Genomic DNA, 20,570 nt, shown 5'->3' on the forward strand with positions numbered 1-20,570 from the left:
AAAGTAGGTAAATTTCATGAAGAACCCAAAAGGAAAAATGTTATAATACCCAGCAGTTTGGCACCTTGTGTTTTCAGATATGTTGTAATTGCTAAAGATTCCAACAACCTGGAAAAATTTTTGTCACCAAAATGCTGCAGCTACCAAAAGGCTTTTCAGGCTTCAGTTTCACAATACTCTCACTGGTGTACCCTGATGATGTAAAATTAGCAGTAGCCAATTCTCTACCAGTGAGGCATGGCAGGTGTGCACCTTCTATCAATATTGGCTCTTTGGAAGTATTTATTTTTTATTTGTATATGAAATAACTTGTATATAACTTTATTTAGTAAAAATCAGCTGTGTTTTATTTAATTTATTAAAAAAAATTAAAGTAATAACAGGTCTCAAACCATCTCAGCAAACCAGAAGACTTGCAGAAGATTAAGGACAGTTCATATACAAGGACAGGACTGAGTACATTTATTGCAGGGAGATAGGTGAAAACAAAACCAGCAGCTGAGTATTAACCTGATCCAGAATGACTTCAGTAGTATATCCTGTTAGCATTACAGCTTTATCCAAATGGTTATAAAAAAAAGGCAGGACCTACAACTAATAGTGGTGCTCTTCCCCCACCTCATACCTTCCTCAGATGTTTTCTGACCAAAGCATTTTGTAATCTCTGAAGACCCAGAGTTACAACAGCTGTATAAACCTATGAAGTAGCTAATTGCACATTTAACACCTGGACTATTTCACTTGATAGAATGAAGAATTGAAGAGAAGGAAGTGCAAAAAGTAGTTGTTGGTGCTACACACCTTGAGATCTTGCACAAACCTGAGCATAAATATTTGACCCAAATAAACCTTGCATGAAGCCCAGACTCATGGAAGCCTCCCCAAAACACCACTTACAGAGAGTATTCAGGCACTGCATCCTTGAAAGCAGAGAGCTCTCGCACATATTCATTATAAAACCATTTCACTTTGAAGTGCAAATTCATATAATCTGTGCTTTTGCATAATCGCTGCTTTTCATGTTCTGTAATAGAAGGAGTGGAAATAAAAGCACTTAATAGTGTTCTAACAGTAAATAACATTCTTGTGCCTCAGTGCACTGGTGACATAATAACACAGGACTTGCATTTTAAAGCATAATTGGTTTGATTTTTCTTGATGTAGTAATACCCACAGTTTCAATTTTCAGGATCTGAGTACCCCTAGGAAAAAGAAAACAAACCAAACACCAAACCACAAATTAGGCTTCTCCCCTCTCTTCACTGCAGGGAGAAAAAAAACCACAAATTTGCTGACTTCCTGTTCTTTAGATCCTTCTTTGGCTGTTACAAAATGGTTAAGAAGCTTCTGTGTGTCAAGCTAGAAAAGACAACCATAGCTGTGTAGTAGCCAGAGGAAGTGACAGCTATAAATGTCAGTCCTAGAGGAATCTGTGAAACCTGCATTTATCAGAGCTAAGAAAAAGAAAGAGGAGAAAACTCCACAGCTCTACAGCCATCGGATTTATGGCATAAGTTGAAAAGATGGTTCAATAAAGTGTTTTTGAAAATTTTCAAATGGACTTCACCTTCTCATACTGAATATGCAGATGGAGGTGGGTGGCAGAAGTCATGCAGCCACCTGTAACCACTTTCTCAATTTCTGAAGTCTGATGGAATTTGTTCGGAACAAACGTCCATCTTTCTTCCAGGATTTTGATCCTTGTTTTAGCTTGTACACTATGTTCTGCATTCTTCACCCAGCCACTGCAGACCTGGACAGCTCCATTCCTTCTCTTTATCCTTGCTCAAAGCTTTCATTTCCTTTTCCCTCAGCATGAAACCAGGGATCCACAAATTTTGGGCAGGATAATCATACCTTCGTTTGCTGCTCACAGCTTCCTAAAATTTCCACAGATCTCATCTGTTCAGGATGTCATGTCACTTGCACATTCTTCCCTAAGCAAAACAGTAATTTCTTTTCCCAGCTCCCTTAAAAAGTGACCAAAAACAGGTGCTCAGCAGGAATGATGTTCTTGTGAAAATATTAGGTATTTAGAACTTACCAGTTTCAAACCTCCTTTTTGCTCCTTACTTCTGTTTGCTTTGCAACACAGCATTATACAAATCTCAGATATTTGGATGGGAACCTAATTTTCTGTAACAGCAGGAGCATCCCCTCCTCTGTCATACACTTGAATGTAGCATTGGATTCTCTGTTAGTGAAAATGCACTGTGAATGACACATTCTGTGTTTTCAGATCTAGCCAGGTACATTAGAAGGAAATGTTTAGTTTTATTATTATGCCAAATCAGCACTCCATGCCATCCAACAAGTGTTTCAGATGCATTTTATTATGCAGTGAGTTACTAAGATTTGTGCAAATCGGCTTATGAAGTGCCCCTGTGGGCTTTTATTTCCTTTTTAGCATTGCAGTAGCATTTTCACCTTCACTGCCCTTCCATCACACTCAAGAAAAATCACTAAATCAGTTTCTGTCTAAATATTGCATTTATTCATCTTCATGCTACTTGAGAGTACTACGAACTCTCCCCAGCACAGTATCATTGTTACTAGCATTAAACAGGACCACAGAGAGAAAGATGTTGCCTTCTGTCATGGTTCTGAGGAATCTTTTTTTTTTTTTTTAGGTAGCAATTTTTTCACAAACTAGTACAGAAAGCTAGATGACAAAACATTTGCTCTATAAAAGGTATTCTTACAAGGCAGACCAGCCTTTCACTGACAACAATTATGTTACTGCTATGAAATTCACTGCACATCTGCTCCTTAAGTCATTGTTAAAAATCTATCCTAGATTGCATCCCAAAAGAATGGAATTTTTGAAATGAATAGCACTTTCTTTCATTCAAGCTTTTCATAAACGGGTTGTTAGATTATACAATGTAACTTGAGAATGTTTGCTATAGTATCAGAAATCAAGGAAATACTTATATCAATTTTAGAAATGAGCTACTACCATTAATTGGCAAACTTGCCCAGGAGGGTACAACTTACACATACAATTCACTGATATTTTCTTTTTAAGCTTAAAAGTTATAACACATTAAAAATAAACACAAAAGTAATTCAGGAATAACTGTACTTTTTTTCTGCAGGCTCTTATGCCTTGTTGAGAATATTTGAAGTCTCCCAGGATATTATTTATAGTTACATGAAAGTGAAAAATGCATCCAGAATCTCTGACATTAATGTATGAGAACACCAGCTGTTCTCTTTCAACAATGTCTGTCCTATTTTATAGTATTTCTAAGTCAACGTTTCTTATCTCAAAGTTTACATAGAAATATACATACTATGTGAGCCTTCTGTCAAGTTTTGAAAATTTTCTACAAATCTATTTCCCACAACCAGCAAACACTTCACAGGACATATGAGGTCATTAGTATCCATGCGTTTTACCTCTTCAGTTCATATAAACCAAAGAATGGAGCAAACAGGTGCCCATATGAGTCAGCAGTGACAGTTTTAACAGGATAATAGATGGGTTTATCCATGGCAACCATGGATTTTGGTTACAAAGTTCAGCAACATCACTGTGGGTGTTCTGAATTTAGATTAAGATCAATAGATTGCTTCCTTAATTTCTGAACATCTTGCACAACCTAACGTAAATGTGAGCCAGCACAGGATACCTGGATGCATTTTGGAAATCTGTATCTATTTTCCTGGAGGGAAAGCTAGTGCCATGGTTCCCTATACAGACATATCCATTTTGGGCTTTCTAGAAGACAGATGTAGTAGCTGCACAATATAACTCTTTTTGAAAAACTCCTCTCTTGCTTTGCAGAATTATTATCCAACTGAGTCAGTCTGGAACTAAACCTGCCAGTTGTGTGCAAATGTGCTCTCTGGAGAGATGATGGCAGAAATACCTGAACATTCTCATAACTGATTCTAGGTAAAGAAATCTCCAGTATAACAAACCTGAAGCTGATAATGTTTTTTATTTTGTGCTGCTCTTTCTCTGATGCATTCCTTATACTGCAGCATATTTTTATAAGCATCTACTCATCTAATAAGTTTTATAAAGAGGTCATGTACAGTTCCCATCCTGGCATATCACTGTGTTGGGCATCAATGAAAAAATACTGATAAGATTCTTGTAAACTGTAACATCTGTAAATTCTATGGGGCACTTTAGCTGCTTTTAGGAATTACACTTCCAGCAAGTGTAACTTTTTTTGCACTGTTGATGCCACTTGGGGTGGGGTGGATATCTCCTTAGGGGTGATGCTGTAACACACATGTGCTTCTACAACACACACTGAACCTGTAACCACAATGAAAACTGTATGGAATTGTTCCATCTCACTGCTACAAATCACAGAGATTGGAACTGCCTTAAGGAGACCTCCAGTAAGCAAGGGCACTGAAGAAAAACAATAAAATCTGCTCCAATGTTATTTGTATACCCAAGAAGGAAGAGAGATTGTTTTTAAAAGCTATTACAGGGAATGCATAAACATATGCAAAAGAACTTGGTGTGTCACGAAATCAGCACAGCCCTGGTGATGCTGTCTCTGGCATGTAATTTAATTGCAGGCAGCAGTTCCTTTAGGGAAAAATTTATAAAGAAACATAATAGGAAGGATTATAATCCAAGGTGCTTTCCTCATAGGCCTCCTCAACCAAACAACAGTACTTTGGAATCATGTTGGAGTTTTTTGTTCATTTTTCCAGCAACTGCTGAAGAAAGCTGAGAAGATTTTCTTAAAACAACAAATAAAAGTTATAATGATGATTTATTAAGCAGAAATGTCTATATGACACTAAAGACAATATCATTAAACAAATTGGGATAGAATCTTCACTACAGAATCCTTTCTTCTTCTTAACCTTGAGGTAATAACATCACTCTGAGTTTCCATGTAATTTTTCATATGTATTAGTTGCTAAAAAAGGAAAAAGGGTAATTTAAAAACCTTCATAAAAGATGAACATGTTAAATATTCAGATAATCAAATTGATATTTTGTTCAACTCTGATTTTCCTTATTTGGGTACAAAAACTCAGAGAATTTTTTTTTCTACAGCAGTTTCCAAGCCAATATGTTTTTTGTAAAAGCTGCTTGAAGGATTCTGATAATATGGTTTTAAAGTATATTTGAAATCTTTATGAACAAGAACTTCAAGGAAATGACTCTGTAAAAAATGTACAAATTATTACATACACATAACTAGATTCTTCTAAAAAACCAACCTTGTACAGTTTTCAGGATTTATAAATAATGTTTCAGGGATTAATAAGTACTATAAAGAATATTTATGTGTAGCAAATTAATTACATCACAACTAGCATGTTTGACTGACACACATTCTATTGCTCTACAGTTTATTAAACAGAAATGGTTGAGACTAAGCATATAGGATTTGTGTTTGGATTAGCTGCAAATTTTCCCATCAAAACTCAGCTGTTATTCTCAGTCATTGTGACATAATTCCATATTATTTGCAATAATTACCTACCAATCATTCTAGAGACTACCAGCTGCTATCCATTTCTTCCAGAACTGCTGTTTCAGAAAACCTGCTATTTCCAAACTTGCAGTCATATAATTGGGAAGGACAATTGGGAACACAAAACTGAGTACAGCTAGAGGAAGCTGAGCTCCAGTAAGGAATGATATGGATGGGTTATACATTGGTATTCCTCCCTGTGAATCCCTGTGGGAATGTTACACTGAATGATGCACCTCTGCTTAGGATAAAAGTAGAAGTTAATGTTCAGTGCACCTGATGCCAGTGTAATTTCCCCACAATACAGGAGTGGTTGCTATGCCACAGCCTCTTTTATGCTTATAGTGCTCTAGATTTAATCCCTTTACCCCTGAAAGAAATCTGAAGCCTCTGATTGTATGAATGTTAACAGCACACAGGCCACAAATAAAGAAAAAATGTAACTCAAAGTTCGTAATTGATTTAGAAGATAACATTACATTCTATTAGAATCTTGTCCCAGGATTCTTGTACTTTGCTAAAGGCAATGGAAGTCACTGGTTATTAACTGAAATAGATAGTAGAACACAACTAATTAAATAGTCATGCATAATTTACATTGATTTTTATAATATGAAATACTACTGACCTTTCTGAAAGGGCTCTTTGTGTCAAGATGAATATAATAAACCAAAACCTGAAAAACTTCTGTCATTACCTTCTTTTTGGATTACATTTATCTCTAACACCCTCCCCCTTCTAATTCTCCTTTAAAAAAATATACTGTATTTTTCACAACAGACTTTTTGACACAGTCAATTTTTCTCTGCATTTACTTGGAAATTTTCATCAAAATATCTTTGGACAGTTCACAAACATAATGGACTGCACCTGGAACATCTCTGTGGGTGATGAAGCTGTGCAAACAGGAGACTGAAAAAAAAGAGACCAAGTACACTTATTAAGGCAACATGCATAAATTAAGAAAGGCATTGTAGATCTTCAAACATTTCCTTACTATGGAGTTATATTTCCTCCCTGGACAGAGGAACTACTGGAGAGGGTCCAGTGGGGACCACAAAGATGATGAGGGAAAATCTCTCTTATGAGGAGAGACTTAAGAGAGGAGCTGGGCCTGTTTAGTCTGGAGAAGAAAAGACTCAGGGAGGATCTCATTAATGCATATAAATATCTCAAGGAAGGTGCCAAGAGAAGGGTGCCAGACTCTTTGTGTTGGTGCCCAGCAACATGACGAGGAACAATGGCCATAAAACACAAGAAGTTTCATCTCAGCGTGAGGAAGAACTTCCCACTGAGGGTAGCAGAGCACTGGAACAGCTGCCCAGGCAGGTCATGGAGCCTCCCTCTCTGGAGACATTCCAAACCCTCCTGGACACATTCCTGTTGTCACCTGCTCCAGGTGACCCTGCCTGGACAGAGGGCTTAGACTGGATGATCTCCACAGGTGCTTGCCAACCCTAGCAATTCTGTGATTCTGTGACAGAGATCAGGGAAGGAAGACAGATTCAGTCTTATTCTGAAAGGTGAGGAAAAATGGATTCACTGTTCTTTTTTTGTCTTCTTGCCTGCAGTGGAAGCTGCTAATCAATCCCTGACTTAATGCAGTGCTGTAAAAGCTGATGTGACATTGCCCTTTACATTCAACGAGAAGCTCCCAAAGCAGGAGGCCGTGTGCTCAGTGCTCTGCTTTGCCTGACATTTCACAGCAGGTGCAGCAGAGTTCAGGGCCACCTGCTTGGTGTCAGAAAAAGCAGAGATGTACATGGTTCCCTGGGAGAGGTAAATGTCTCATGGGAACTTCAAGTCCATCAAACACCAGTGTCATATACTACTTAAGGGATGTAACATGTAAGATCATGAGGGATGTATGAACCTGCTGCAATCTACCCTATCTTCTCTAGGCATTGCATTTGCCATTTTTTACCCACTGTGTCATACTGCCTAAATGTTTCAGATTACTTAGGCAAATTAATTTTGATATTTTATCAACATTAATCAGTTGCTTTTTTTACTGCTTGTTTCTAGTCCTCATTACTCCTATTAGTCTCATCAATTAATCACTATGTCTAAAGTCAAATACTTCCACAGAAGTTCCAGAACAGTTGATGGGTTATCACCAAAAGGGCAATGCAAGATGTGAAGCTTGATTATGCATAAACTTGCTCTGTTTTACTTGCTGCCAAGAAAAGAAAAATACCAGGAATACAAGTAAATGCATAAGATCAACCTCAGTATAAATTTCACCCTTCAATATCGTATCAGACTTAAATTTACATACCATGATACTAAAGAGATAATATTCAAAGAATAAACATTTAGAGATAAAAATCTGTATTTGGATACATGGGGCTACTATTGAATACAAAAGGGAACAAGCACTTACTTCCAGTGAGAGAAATAATCTCTGAACTGCTTTTTACTGCTGGTGAAATTCTTGCTTTGTATATTTATTGACCATGGAATGTGTAAGGAAATGGAAGCTATGAATGAAGCAGAAGAAATAGTCCATCCTATCTTATATGAGATCTACAATGATAATTAAAGCTCTAGTTCTGAAGAATATGATTGAAATTTCAAATACTTCATACTGATATTTTAACATCTATTCGAAGTAATAAAAAAAGAAAGTAATAAAAGTAATGAAGTAATAAAAGAAGAAAAGTAATGCTAATATAGGAATCCAATTTATATTGATCATTGATTAAGCTTTCATAAAACTCTAATATATATAAAAATTGCAAAACAGAGAATATATGCCCCAACCTTGGAAGTGCTCAAGCCAGGCTGGATTGAGCCCTGAGCAGCCTGGTCTAGTGGGTGGGATCCCTGCCCATGGCATGGGGGTTGGAACTGGATGATCTTTAAGGTCCCCTTGAACCCAAAACCATTCCATGTTTTTATGATTTGATAGTGTAATGCTTGAATCTGGGATGGAAAACAGAATAAAGGTAACAAAGAGCACTTCAAAAGCATTGGAACTTTACTATTGAATATTCAGCTTTGCATCTTCAATGTAATTTTTGTGATAGGTTTCTTCCATCTACTTATTGCTTAATTTAAAAAATGTGTCTTTCCATGAAGATCTGATTTTCTGCTCTTTGCCTCTCACAGTATGCAAAGTGAGCATAAAACCTTATCAAACAGGCATGCTTGCATTTTACAAGCAATTAGTAGAATGAAGTACAAACCAGGAAGAATCCAGCAGGAAGATAAATGTGAGGCTGCACTTAAATAATTACCTGTGTTCAATCTGGCTCTGCCTGCAAAGGCTAAACCAGAGAGGTGTTCTCTAATTCTTACCCAGCAAATTGCACTTAAGGCTTATTAAATGATAATATGGAAACAAGCAGTTTTAACAGATTTATCCTATTCTCCTGGGGGTGAAGCAGTATCCAATGTTTAGTTTAGAACTAATGCACTTGCCCATAAGAAGAAATTGTCCTCAGATTCTATAGGAGAAAAAGACACAAATTAATCTCTGTAAGTGGAACAGTCCTGAAAGTAAAAGACTGAGTCTTCAACCTAAGAAAACAGAGACTAGGAGAACAACAGCTGCTGTGTGAGGAAAGCTTCAAAGCAGCGTCTTAGTAAAAATGGGCAAGATTAAAGATAGCAGAGGTTATTTTAATTTTCTTTAACTCAAATATTGTATTCTAGTTGATGAAGAAAGGTATTTCTTTTTCAGAAAGCTGTTATTAGTTACTGTTTCTTAATGAAAGAAGTCCAAAGTACAAGGGGATTCACTGTGTCATTAGCTCACAGAATGCAGGAAAAGATGCAGCACCTACATTCCACTGCTGCTGTGTGAGAATTATGCAGCTCCAGTCTGATAAGGGGAAGAAACCCCTCAAGAAAACAAAAGGATGAAAATTTTCCCCAACCAGCAGATGCAGAGCTGTACAAAACAATGCTGATATTTTAAGGGACTGTCTGAGGGGACAAAGTAACATTTTTGTTTAGAGGTTTCATTTGTTTGGGGTTTTTGTTTTTCTTCCCCAGTCATAAAATTAGTTCAGACAAAAGATCTAAGTCCAGCTTTTGCAAAAACACGAGATGGAATAAAGTGGTATCATCTTAGTGATAAAGAACTGTAATCAAGGACAAGAAGAAAGAAGCAGCAAAATATTCTTCTGGGTTGAGATATCTACAAACTCTGGATGAGGTCTTGCCTGCCCCTGCTGCTACAGGTGATATACAGCCCGTTCAGCTGAACAGAACACTTCTCCCTTCAACTCACTCATTTGTGGAAAGGGCAGGGCCATGTGAGCTATAAATAACCTGTAATTACTAATCAATCATTATTTATACAGCATGTTGGTACCAGTATAAGCTGACTAACAAAAATTGCCTTTGTCACAATTTTTTTACAATAAGCGATTACCTGAGTAAGAGCTAATAATAGTGTTTAGGAATAAGAATAATAGCCATTGGTTAGAAAAAGAATAAATAAGGACACAGCTATCATTATATAGGACAATATACACTGCTAGTATTGAGTGACAAGTTTAAGACTGAAGAATGAAGACAGGCATTCACTGATGCACTACATTTTTTCTAGTAAATCTGGCACCATGAATACACCTACAGTCAGACATAGAGAAACTTGAACTTACTAAGATTACTGTAGACTTGTACTGCAGTACTGCTCATTGTTCTGATGATGGTTCAATGTGTAAAATCCAAGAAAATGGGTTAGAGAACAAGGAAATTATAGATATAACAGTCCCAATTGCAAGGTTGTGCCATACCAGAGATCTCTGAGGTAGTTCCAGCAATATGATACATTGCTACAGCAGAACATGAAGAAGTATTAACTCAGCAGTATTAACTCAACTGGGAGCAGTTTTGTCCACTTCATCTGTCTTAACTACTGGGTCTAATAAACACCAACAAAATAGTGCCATTTGGCATGGCTATGGTGTTTTTTAGGCAAGCGTGGAGAGCTCTGCTTTGCCCTCAACAGGTGGATTCTCATACTTAGGAAGCTCAGCCCCTCAGGATGTACAGAGTGTACCTGCTGTTACCAACATCCTTGTCTGTAATGGTGAATAAAGAATGTTTCTAACTCCCCTCTTCCTCTAATCACAGCAACATGCTATCTTATCTGCCAAAGGAAGGTTTAACTCCAACTGTAATCTCCTTGACTTTGACTTTACAAACTCTCTGAGTTGCCACAGAGGACTCTTAATTCCTCAGGTGTCTGAAAAGATAAACATGGAATACATTTGTGAAAAGTGCCAATGTAGAAATGAGACTGACTAAAATAAAAAGGTTTTACATTTTGATAGTGATGACATCCTGCATTCCTGTGAATGCTGCCTTCTTGTCCTTTACAAAACCTCAGTCTCACCTTCCCTCACCTCTGTAGCCTCCCTCTAAACCAAGACTATATCCATCTTAAGGGGAACTTTGTACATTGTAAATCTGGAGTGAAAATAGACTTGAAATCTGCCACCAAATGGCGTGACCTTTCTCTGGGCAGCATTAGCCTTTTTGGCTTTTTTCTATGCTGTCTCTGTGCTTAGCATCAGCTCTTGGACCTGCCTCTTCTCTTTCAAATCACTTTCTGTCATGGAAGAAGCTTCTGTCAGAGAAACAGGAAAGTAGTATCTTCTTAAGCACTGAAGACAACCGCAAACTTGAAAAGCAATCCTACATTAAATGCATAAAATGGTGGAATGACTGTCTCCTTTTCCTATTTTTATAAGGCCTTTAGCATCTTAGCTCTGCAGGATGGAGGCTGTCTGCTGCTGTTATTTACACAGCAGCCAACTAATTTTTCGCCTAATTCTGGTCTTGACTTCTGGCCACTACCAGAATGAGATTATCATAATAACAGCAATTAGGATGTTCTCTTTCTAAAAGACTGGATCGTTTCAGACATTTGATTTGACCTATTCAAAAGTTAGAGATCTGAAAGGTCTGAAAAAAGAAATTTCTGAGGACAAAGAATTAAAAAAGGTACTTTGCAATTGCATGTCTAATTTCAGCTTATTACTCTCTCATTATCTTTTAACCTTTGCATCTTCGTATTTGTAAAGGAAAATATTTCTTACCATATGAAGTGAGTAACAAATCATATGCACTGTTGGTGAAACTCCCTCTCTGTCCTTATTTTTTTGCAGCATAAATATGGAATAATTGGGGGATCAGAGAGTACAAAAACATTACCATCCTATAAGATCAGATATTTGTGCAAACTAAATGCCAAACAACAGTCTACAATGTATCATGCAAACGACTGATGCTTCATGGACAGGCTGCAAGGAAGAAAAACATCCCAGAGAGACCAAATCTAATGAAGTCAATTCTCAAAGAGAAACATGTGATACGTTTTTCACGCAAAATCTGTACATTAAAATAATGCATTAAACCAGAAAAAAAAAAAAAAAAAGAAATATAACTGGTGTGAACTCAATTCGTTAAAGTTTGCATAAAACTTTTAACACTATCCAAAGGCTAAACATTTTAATTAACTTAAATTGGAAGAAAATCTAGAATGAAATTATGAACTCAATACCAGATTTTAGTACAGTTTTGTTTCCAAGGCATGTCAGCTTGGCACAGTGTAGCCCTGATCTTGGCAGCTGTGCAGACCTGAACTGTGCTTTGGGATGTCCTTTCCTCCCTCACCAAAAACCCGAGCTGTTCCCCCAGTGCCAATTTAGTGCCTTGGTACTCTCAGAGACATGGCTTTGCTCTTCCCTAGCCAAAGGCCACTGCCATGGCAGCTGCTCTCCCCTCTGACTTCTCCATGCTACAGCAGCAGCCTCCTTGCTGGAGTGTCCTCCAAGGACCAAGGGAGAAAAGAAGGCAGAGGGTGTGTGATGCCAGCTGGTGCTGCTCACAGGGCTGCTGGGGTGTTCTGCAAGAGGGGGTGGGCAGAGGGCACTGCTGGAGAGCAGATCTGCAGTGCACACAACCCCTGAGCATATCCAGGAGGGATTCAGCCGTACAGGGATAGGAGAGAGCCTGAACAGCCATCCTGAACTGCGTTCAGGAAAAAGGGAAAAGGAATGGAGAGTGGATGCTCCAGTGTTCGCCATCTTCTATTTCCTGAATTTAAGCTGATGGGTGTGGCTGGATATATTTGTGACTACAAAAAGTGGATAAAACCAGAAACAAGATCTTGGATGAGCTAATCTTATCTTTTTTACCACATGAACAATCCTTTTGCAAACAATGCTGGACCAGTTCATTGCTTCTTGATTGGATGCAGAAAGGAATCAACTTCCTAACACAAAAGATGTTGCTTCAGGAGATTAATACTAAATTAGAGTAGGGAAAGATTGCAATCACAGCCCTGGACACTAGGTATGAACAGATGGTAGCCTATGTTAATAACTTGGAAGGCGAGAGTGGCAGAATGCAATGCATTTTAATGAACTCCATTAAAACCATGAGGACCAACTGTGAACATATTCAAGAGCTTGCTTCTAATCTTATAGAATTTAAAGAAGAATATATTATTTGCCATCAACAACTGAGTTAAACCCTTTTTACAGAATATCTATTGAAAGAATTAATAATTCAAATCCCAGCAAAGCTGGGTAGAGGATCAGTATACTGATCTATATTTTCTTGACTAGACTTATTGAGTTTCCTGTTTAGGAATGAAATAATAGAAGGTGAAATTATGTATATTTATAATAATTTATCCTAATTTCAAAATGATAACTTATACTAATTTCATTTTCCTTTAATTATTATTTATACGCAGGAACCATTTCACTAATGATTCTGGGAGCAGTTTAGAATTCCTAATGCCAACAATGGCATTTACTCTCCTCAGAAAGTCAGTATCCACAGCAACACAGAAATGAGACCACATTCAGGAACTGGTCTGGAACATAAAAAGTCAAATGCCTTCTACATCTCTCTCTGCAAAATAAGGATTAATAGTAACATTAATATTTACTTTACAGTCCTAATTCAGTCCAAACATCCACACTTTCTATATTGTACAATTAACTCTTTCTTACGAGCTTCTTCTATTCTTTACAACCAAGAAACAAGCCATGACTTGATCTGAAGCTGCCTTTTGAGTGATCAGTGTGCTCTAATGAACAAATAGAGTGAGTGATGTTTTGTGGATTATTTCATTGCAGTGCAGAATGTTTATAGTTCAATGGCTCTGGGTGCTCAGATGGATGCGTGTCCATGTGCAGAGTGTAACTACACCCCCAAGGTCATGAAGTCATGGCAATTGGTGACAATTAGAAATCCTCAGTAATCTGTGCTATCTGTAAGGGAATCACAACACTGAGTTACTACTGAACAGCAGTTTTCTGAAAGCTGTTCCTGACTGACAGCCTCCCCAGACAGAAGATTCTCTGAGGGAACCAGGAATGTGCTTTAATCTGAAACAGTGGCTTTCACTTGGTCTTCACATTTCTCAGATTTTGGAAGCTTTTGCCTTCACTGATCACTCTTAAAGGATGATCTCCTGCCTGACATCCCTTCTCAAACTTGCACTTCTAATTCACTCTGACATGACTACAGAAGTGCACTTTGAAACAATAGTTTGAACATCTCTTCTCCCACTCACATCTAAGATGTCTCATGTCTTCTGTTGTTTTTGTACATATTTTAATTACCTTCCTTCCTTTCTCCTCTGCTATGCTTAGTACAGAAGTTCCACATTCAAATAACATAATTAACAAAAGAAAGTAACACAGTGAACAAAACAGTTCTTCCATCAACAGCCATTCTAGCCACTCATCTTTTCTATATCATCATGAAAATTTGCCATGTCATCTAAGCACCACTGCACTGATATGATAGCATTAGACACTCTGGAGAGAATAATATGGAAGTGTTTCTTCAAATATTTGGGTTTTTTAATATTTTATGCCTGTTGAATTGCATTGCTTTTTAAACCCAACCTCATATGTTTCTTCTCACCCTTTTTAGACTTGTTCTGTAGTTAGTAGCAGACTTGACTAAAGGCAATGCCAGTTTCATGTGCATATTTTTACTTGGTTTGCTGCAATAACCATATTTTATTGTGTGTTTGAAGCCATTAGTTGGAGACAATCTGCTATATAGCAAAACCCCATATATTTTAACAATGGTTAAGAGATAAAATGAAACTGCATTTGGGTCTGCTGGAACTAGAATGAATATATCCTGCCTTTTGAACACAAAAAGATTTAATTATAAGTGTATTCTACCTCCATAATTTCATTCTGCAAATGTTCCTTATGGGCAAATTAGCAATTTTCAGCTAGTGAGAAAAATTAGAGTGTCTACACTGCTCTCCAGCAAGCACATGTGTGTCTCTTTGGACACTGAAGGTTTTTATCAGATCTAAGAAGCAGCATTTCAAGTCACAATTCTTTTGTGTTCTTCTTTCACACATAACTTCATATATTCACAGTATAATGATTTGATTCCTTATAACCCTTCCTTTTCACTAACGTATGAAGCATCTTAAGTACACCAGAAAGCTCTAATCACACACTGAAATCTGATGCCAGGTATCACTTGCTGTGAAAATCAGTCTTGCTGAACTCACTAGTGCAATTAATAGTTTATTCTAATTACCTTCCAGAGCATATTTCATATCCTGGGCAAACAGAGTCCACATGATTTCAGCACTGATTTTTCCCATGTTCAGCTCTTGAGGGAACCTGCAATCAATCACATTACATCAGTTCACCTGCTGCTAGGAATGAGGCTTACAGCTGCACAACAAAAAGGCAAATATTTCCATAAAATAATTCCCCTAGTATTCCCACTTATCGTATTTTATGTTTTGTAACAATTATATAAACCATCCAACCTTCAAATAAAAACTTCCCTCACATGACATTTTTAAATCAAGAAACATTCATCTCTCTTGCAGATGATTCCTCAACTTTAGCTAAATCAGCTGGTTTAGGAAGAACATGAAACAGTTGGCTCAGATGTTTAGCCACAGGTTTTCCTTAATTCCCTTCTGACACTGGAAAAGAGTGAAACTGGCTGTGAAGCTATATTGGTTTATATACTTGTAGAATCCAGCTCACTGAAGACTTCCACCTTGATGTATGGATAAAATAATAAAGAAAATAACAAGTGGTGAAATGCAGATTTTGATTCAAAATTTTAGTTTTGGTCTCATGCTTCATGTCATCTTTGAGAAGTCCTTTTTAGGTACTTTCTGCTGTTATCAGTTAGGTACACAAATTTTTCATAGATCCCAGCTGCTTCTTATTCAATGCTAAAGAAAGGCCTTAATCTTTGAGTTACCATTTCCACTGCTAGCAACTAGCAAAAGCTGGCATTTTAATGATCAACACCGTGGTTTTGTCACATTTTTTGTCTTAAAAAAAGGGCTGTCTAATGCAGGTGTGGAACTGACATTAACATGGGCTATTCTCAGGACACAGAGGCAGAGCCAGGCAGGTCAGGCAGATGAAGAGCAGAAAGTAGAAAACAAAATCTCCCAGTGGGGTAAAGGAGTTGTTTATAGCACAGGGGTGCAGTGAGAGCCACACAAATACACCCACAGTTCACCAGGAATACATAAAATAAGGGAATATATTAATGAGGAAATACACAGACCTCTGTGGCTTTTGTGTTGAGGTAATTACACTTTATACCAGCAGAGATTTGGATCCAAAGTATTTTGACCTTTTAGCAAGTCACTAATCAAATTCAGAAAATATTCTGTAATAATTTCTGTAAAAATGTAAGAATTTTTAAAGGTCTTGTTGACATAGAAAGAATGATAATTATGTGCAACTTAAAAGTGGTAGCAGTATGATCTAAGTAACGTATTCATTTTAGAGACCTATTTGACCCTGATCATATCTGCAAAGAAAAAGTACTTAAACAGCTCATTAGCTCTGCCACTTTAATAGGAAGGAGTTGCTAGCTCAGTTCACTGAGCCCTCTTTGTGTTAATGACTGCTCAATTGAAGAACTTTGTATTAATTCTATCAACACAAAATCAATTTCTGTTCAAAAACTGAAATGTATTCCAGCTGTCTTAATTTCTTTACCTCCAATCCATTCTGAGTTCTCTCTTAGCACCACACTTGAGCTTTGACAGTGTTGCTCTGAGGAAGTATTTAACAGCTGATTGAATATTGACACTGTCTTTTGAGCATATTGCAAGGCTGGCCATAAGGCAAGGCTGGGTCTGATAAAAATGCACTTGTTTGATTAGTGATAAATAGATTTGTCTATGCATTTTAACTTGTGAAAGCACATGCACACAGACAAACTGCAATTATCAATGTTGATTAAATTAGTTCAACACATCCCACCTGGCTTCACTTAGGTGAAGTCTAAAATTGTGACAGTTTTTATACTTCTAACAGACTGGTGGGCATTGCACAGCTGCCAGTCACAGGCATGAGGGAACTACCAGAGGTATCCTTGCAGTTTACTCTATGTGAGAAGCCAACAAAGCCAATGCACAACAAGCACACAACACATTCCACATGCTAAAGATAAATGGTAACAGAAGCAGCTGTCTTATTAAATGGAAGGGATAATCAAAGGTCAAATACTAAAGCATCTATGTAGGTATGGTATTTTGTATTATTTGTATTTTAGCACCTTATTTTTAGGTAAGAATACTTTTTCAAACTACAAATTTTTGTCCCTAAGGAGAAAAATATCAGAGAAATTTCTCATGCAAATCTCTACATTACATTTTCTAATCTTTATAAAAGCCATGTATTTTCACATTTCTCAGTGAAGCAAAAGGACAACCAGCAGAGTGCTCTGTAAGTCATTTAGCTGGCTCTTGCTACAGTTATTTCTGTCCCATAGGCCATAATTTTCCCAATTTCTTTGTCATTGTTGGAACTATATAAAATCTCAGTTTATCTAGAAGAATTATGTTGCCCATACATTAACATATCTATATATTTTCAAAAATACTAAATTGCATATACACGACAGCCACTTATATCTTCTCTCTATTGATTTTAATTAAGCAAAAATTTAGTGAAAACAGTTCTCATTGGCTAGTTCTAATGAAGGGCAATATATAAAACCACAGATCAATGGAATGAAATTTAACTCAGCTTAAAACAAAATGAAAAGAGTCAATGTATGAGAAAAACACATACAACCCTCAAAGCATTTATCCCAGACAGTACTGCATGTCTCTAGTTCAACCCTAAAGTCAGAAAATTCTATCACGACAATTAAAAATTATTTTTCTTAATTTGTGCTGCCAAATCTCCAGTCTGCTACATCTTGAGAATATCAAAGTCTCTGAACCTCAGATGCACTTTCTCAGACTAGCTCATTTTCCATACTTGGTGGCTACAGTCTCATCCAGGTGCTAAATCTCACCAGTCCTGGGGGGTGAATGCATTCAGTTTTGTGCTGTGCAGGCAGCAAGAGGATAGATCACACCATCTGTGGAGTGCTGGCATGGCCTCTGTTTCACTAACTCTTAAGACAAAAGTTCCATTTGATTTTGGAAAATATGCATTCTATTTAAACTGGGAGCAAAGAGCTCATTTATTCTTACATTTTGTGCTCTATCCTCCATCTATCAAAAGCTTTATTTTTAACACTCCTTTCTCTGAAGAAAATATCATGGGCAAGACAGATGCTGTATATAGTCCATATAACTACTCTGGTCTGTCGGTGTCACAGTTACATGAGAAGCTACAGTGGGTATGGTGAAAGAATGAGAACAGCTTTGTTCACAGGATAATGTTCACAAATTCAATGAAAGAAGTGATATTCATATAAGCATATGAACATCACACATTAAAGTATACCACAGAATAAAGTATAATTGGTAATGAGGAATATCACTGCATCAAGATGCAAAGTACATCGGATGCACTTTCTAGAATGAAAGAAACATTCTAAAGTTGGCCTGATGCAGTCCAATTCATGATAGAGTATACTCTGATTTTTTCACTTCCATAATTTTTTTCCACTGACCTATGTTTCATAACTCACTGACATGTAGGTTATAATTATGCTGTTTCGACAATATAAGTTACTATTCCAAACTTTTCAGAGGTATTAAACATCCTAGCTCCTGAAGCATGAGGAAATCTGCTCCTGCAGATTTAATTTGTTAGTCCTTTTCATACTGCATGGAGCACAATGTGATCACAGAGAAAACAGATCCTAACATTGCAAAGATCTGAGGATCAGTAAAGAACAAATTTAAAAGTCCTATTAGAGCTGTCTTGTTTCTTAAATTTATACTACAGTGACAACTTGACTGTTCTGAGTATATGTGCAAAAAAAAAAAAAAGTGCAGAGGCATGAAGTTTAGATCTTGCTTTCAAAATACAGAAGCATATTTGACTGGAAGATTTTGTCCTTGATTTGATGTTCCTGTTATTAGAATATATATTTTATTTTGACAGCAATTTCTCCTGTCTCACAGGATATTTGGAAGCATCAGGAAGCTCCAGATTTGCCTGTGAATCAGGTTTCCAACACATTTTACATTGTTTGACTACTAGAATGAGGATTTTACAACTTAAATACCAGACCATGTTTTTCCCTCAAATTTGTCAAGTTTCTCATGTCATGTAAGAACTGCAGGTTGCCCCCACACTCCCACTGGTATGCTCTGTCAGTGGCTGCAGTGCTTGCTGAGGCCATCATGTCATGTTTCATCTGGATTCATAACCTGATACAGTTCAAACTACTCCATTGCAGCATAATTTTTGCCTCCAAGGTAGATATAAAAATAGGGTTTCCAAAACTGGCTGAGGAGTAGAATTCTGAGCAATATTATACAATTGTGAAAACTTTTATCAGAATGCTCTCCTGGGGATCTTTGGTTATCTCATTTCTAAAATAGGATTCAAATGGATGCAGGCCTGAATACTCCACTGAGACACTGCATGGCCATATATTTCTAATAAGGAGACATATTTTTGCAGTATTCCCATGTATTCAATTTATATATCCCATTCATCTATTTTAACACATTTTCTTTTTTGAGGTAAGCAGGGGGGAAGAGGCTATCTTACTTTTTCTCAACAGTTTTTACATACTGCTTTTGTGTTAGGAGAAGCTTTTCTTTTTTTAAAAAAATGTATCCAAAGCAACTCTGAACAGTTTTTCCACCTAGAGCCTCTTCATCTTTTACTTCTGATGTCTCCAACTTCTAAAAGACATGATATTCCCTGTGTTCACTCTTTCACTTACAAATCAACAGCAAAAAAATGAGAGAAGTCAGAGACACAAGCTCTCTCCCTTAATCTGTCCCAATTCTGTCCACTCCTGGTTCTCTTTTCACATCTTACACAATCATTCATCTGTACTTTAGGGAACCTACTAATCCCCTTAGAAGAACTCTGTTCTTTATGCCTTTACTTTCTCCCTCACATTTGTATAGAAATACAGCTAGAACAATTTTTAGGATAATTAACTCACAATTACACTTGTTTAATTTCAATGAAGAGACTGAAATGAATCACATAAATGTATTTGTCTCAATTATGTATCTTACAATTACTGTATTATTTATACAGCCTGTCAGACAAAAGGATGAGCTTTCATTAATGGAGAAACTCAACACTATGACATAAAAATGGAGTAAACAGGAGAAGTATTTTCTTTCCTCTATAGGGTAAGAACTTAATAAGGTCAGTGCAACAGATAATTGAACAAAGAAATGCTTATTGTCCAGGACTGAAATGGTACTTTATTGATTTCAAGTAAAGGAAGGAGTCAGAAGTCAATGAAATATCTTTCAGCTTCTGGTTATCACCAGGAGGTTTCTTTGTCACTTTTACTGTGGGGCCACAAATGGAATGGTACCTTTTATCAACAGACAAGCACATCTCAATGTACAGAGTGCCTTCTAGTATCTACCCTATTTTGGCTGAAAAAACCAGATTGTTCCTGCTCCCCTTCAGAGCATTCATTCAATTAAATGCAATTGCAGAAACCTCTATTAATTGTTTAGTCATAATACAGATGTTGGTTTCAATGTTAAATTTTGCATAAGTCATCACAGCCAGACTATGCCCAGATTTTCTGCAATCTCTGTAAAATGGCTCCAAAGAGCTAAAAAGTTTCCCCAGGGTCTCATCACGTCACATTTCAATTGGTGCAAGGCCCGTTTCTCCAGCTGTAATATGTAAAATGTGTTCCTTTGCACTTTTTCTATATATCTCATGT

General features: G+C 37.0%; 1 protein-coding gene across 2 annotated transcripts in view; it reads right to left on the reverse strand.

Moving 5' to 3' along the window:
• The window catches only part of UNC13C (unc-13 homolog C), a 130,958-nt gene that overhangs the window by 37,302 nt on the left and 73,086 nt on the right, over nucleotides 1-20,570 (reverse strand). For both annotated transcript variants that reach the window (XM_053955034.1, XM_053955033.1), the window contains 2 exons: nucleotides 15,006-15,091; nucleotides 898-1,024 (listed from right to left, as the gene is read on the reverse strand). In XM_053955034.1, the coding sequence (XP_053811009.1) occupies nucleotides 898-1,024; nucleotides 15,006-15,091 (213 nt within the window). The remainder of the gene's footprint in view (nucleotides 1-897; nucleotides 1,025-15,005; nucleotides 15,092-20,570) is intronic.

The sequence above is a fragment of the Vidua chalybeata genome, chromosome 13 (assembly GCF_026979565.1).
Source record: "Vidua chalybeata isolate OUT-0048 chromosome 13, bVidCha1 merged haplotype, whole genome shotgun sequence".
In the NCBI taxonomy this organism is placed as follows: domain Eukaryota; kingdom Metazoa; phylum Chordata; class Aves; order Passeriformes; family Viduidae; genus Vidua; species Vidua chalybeata.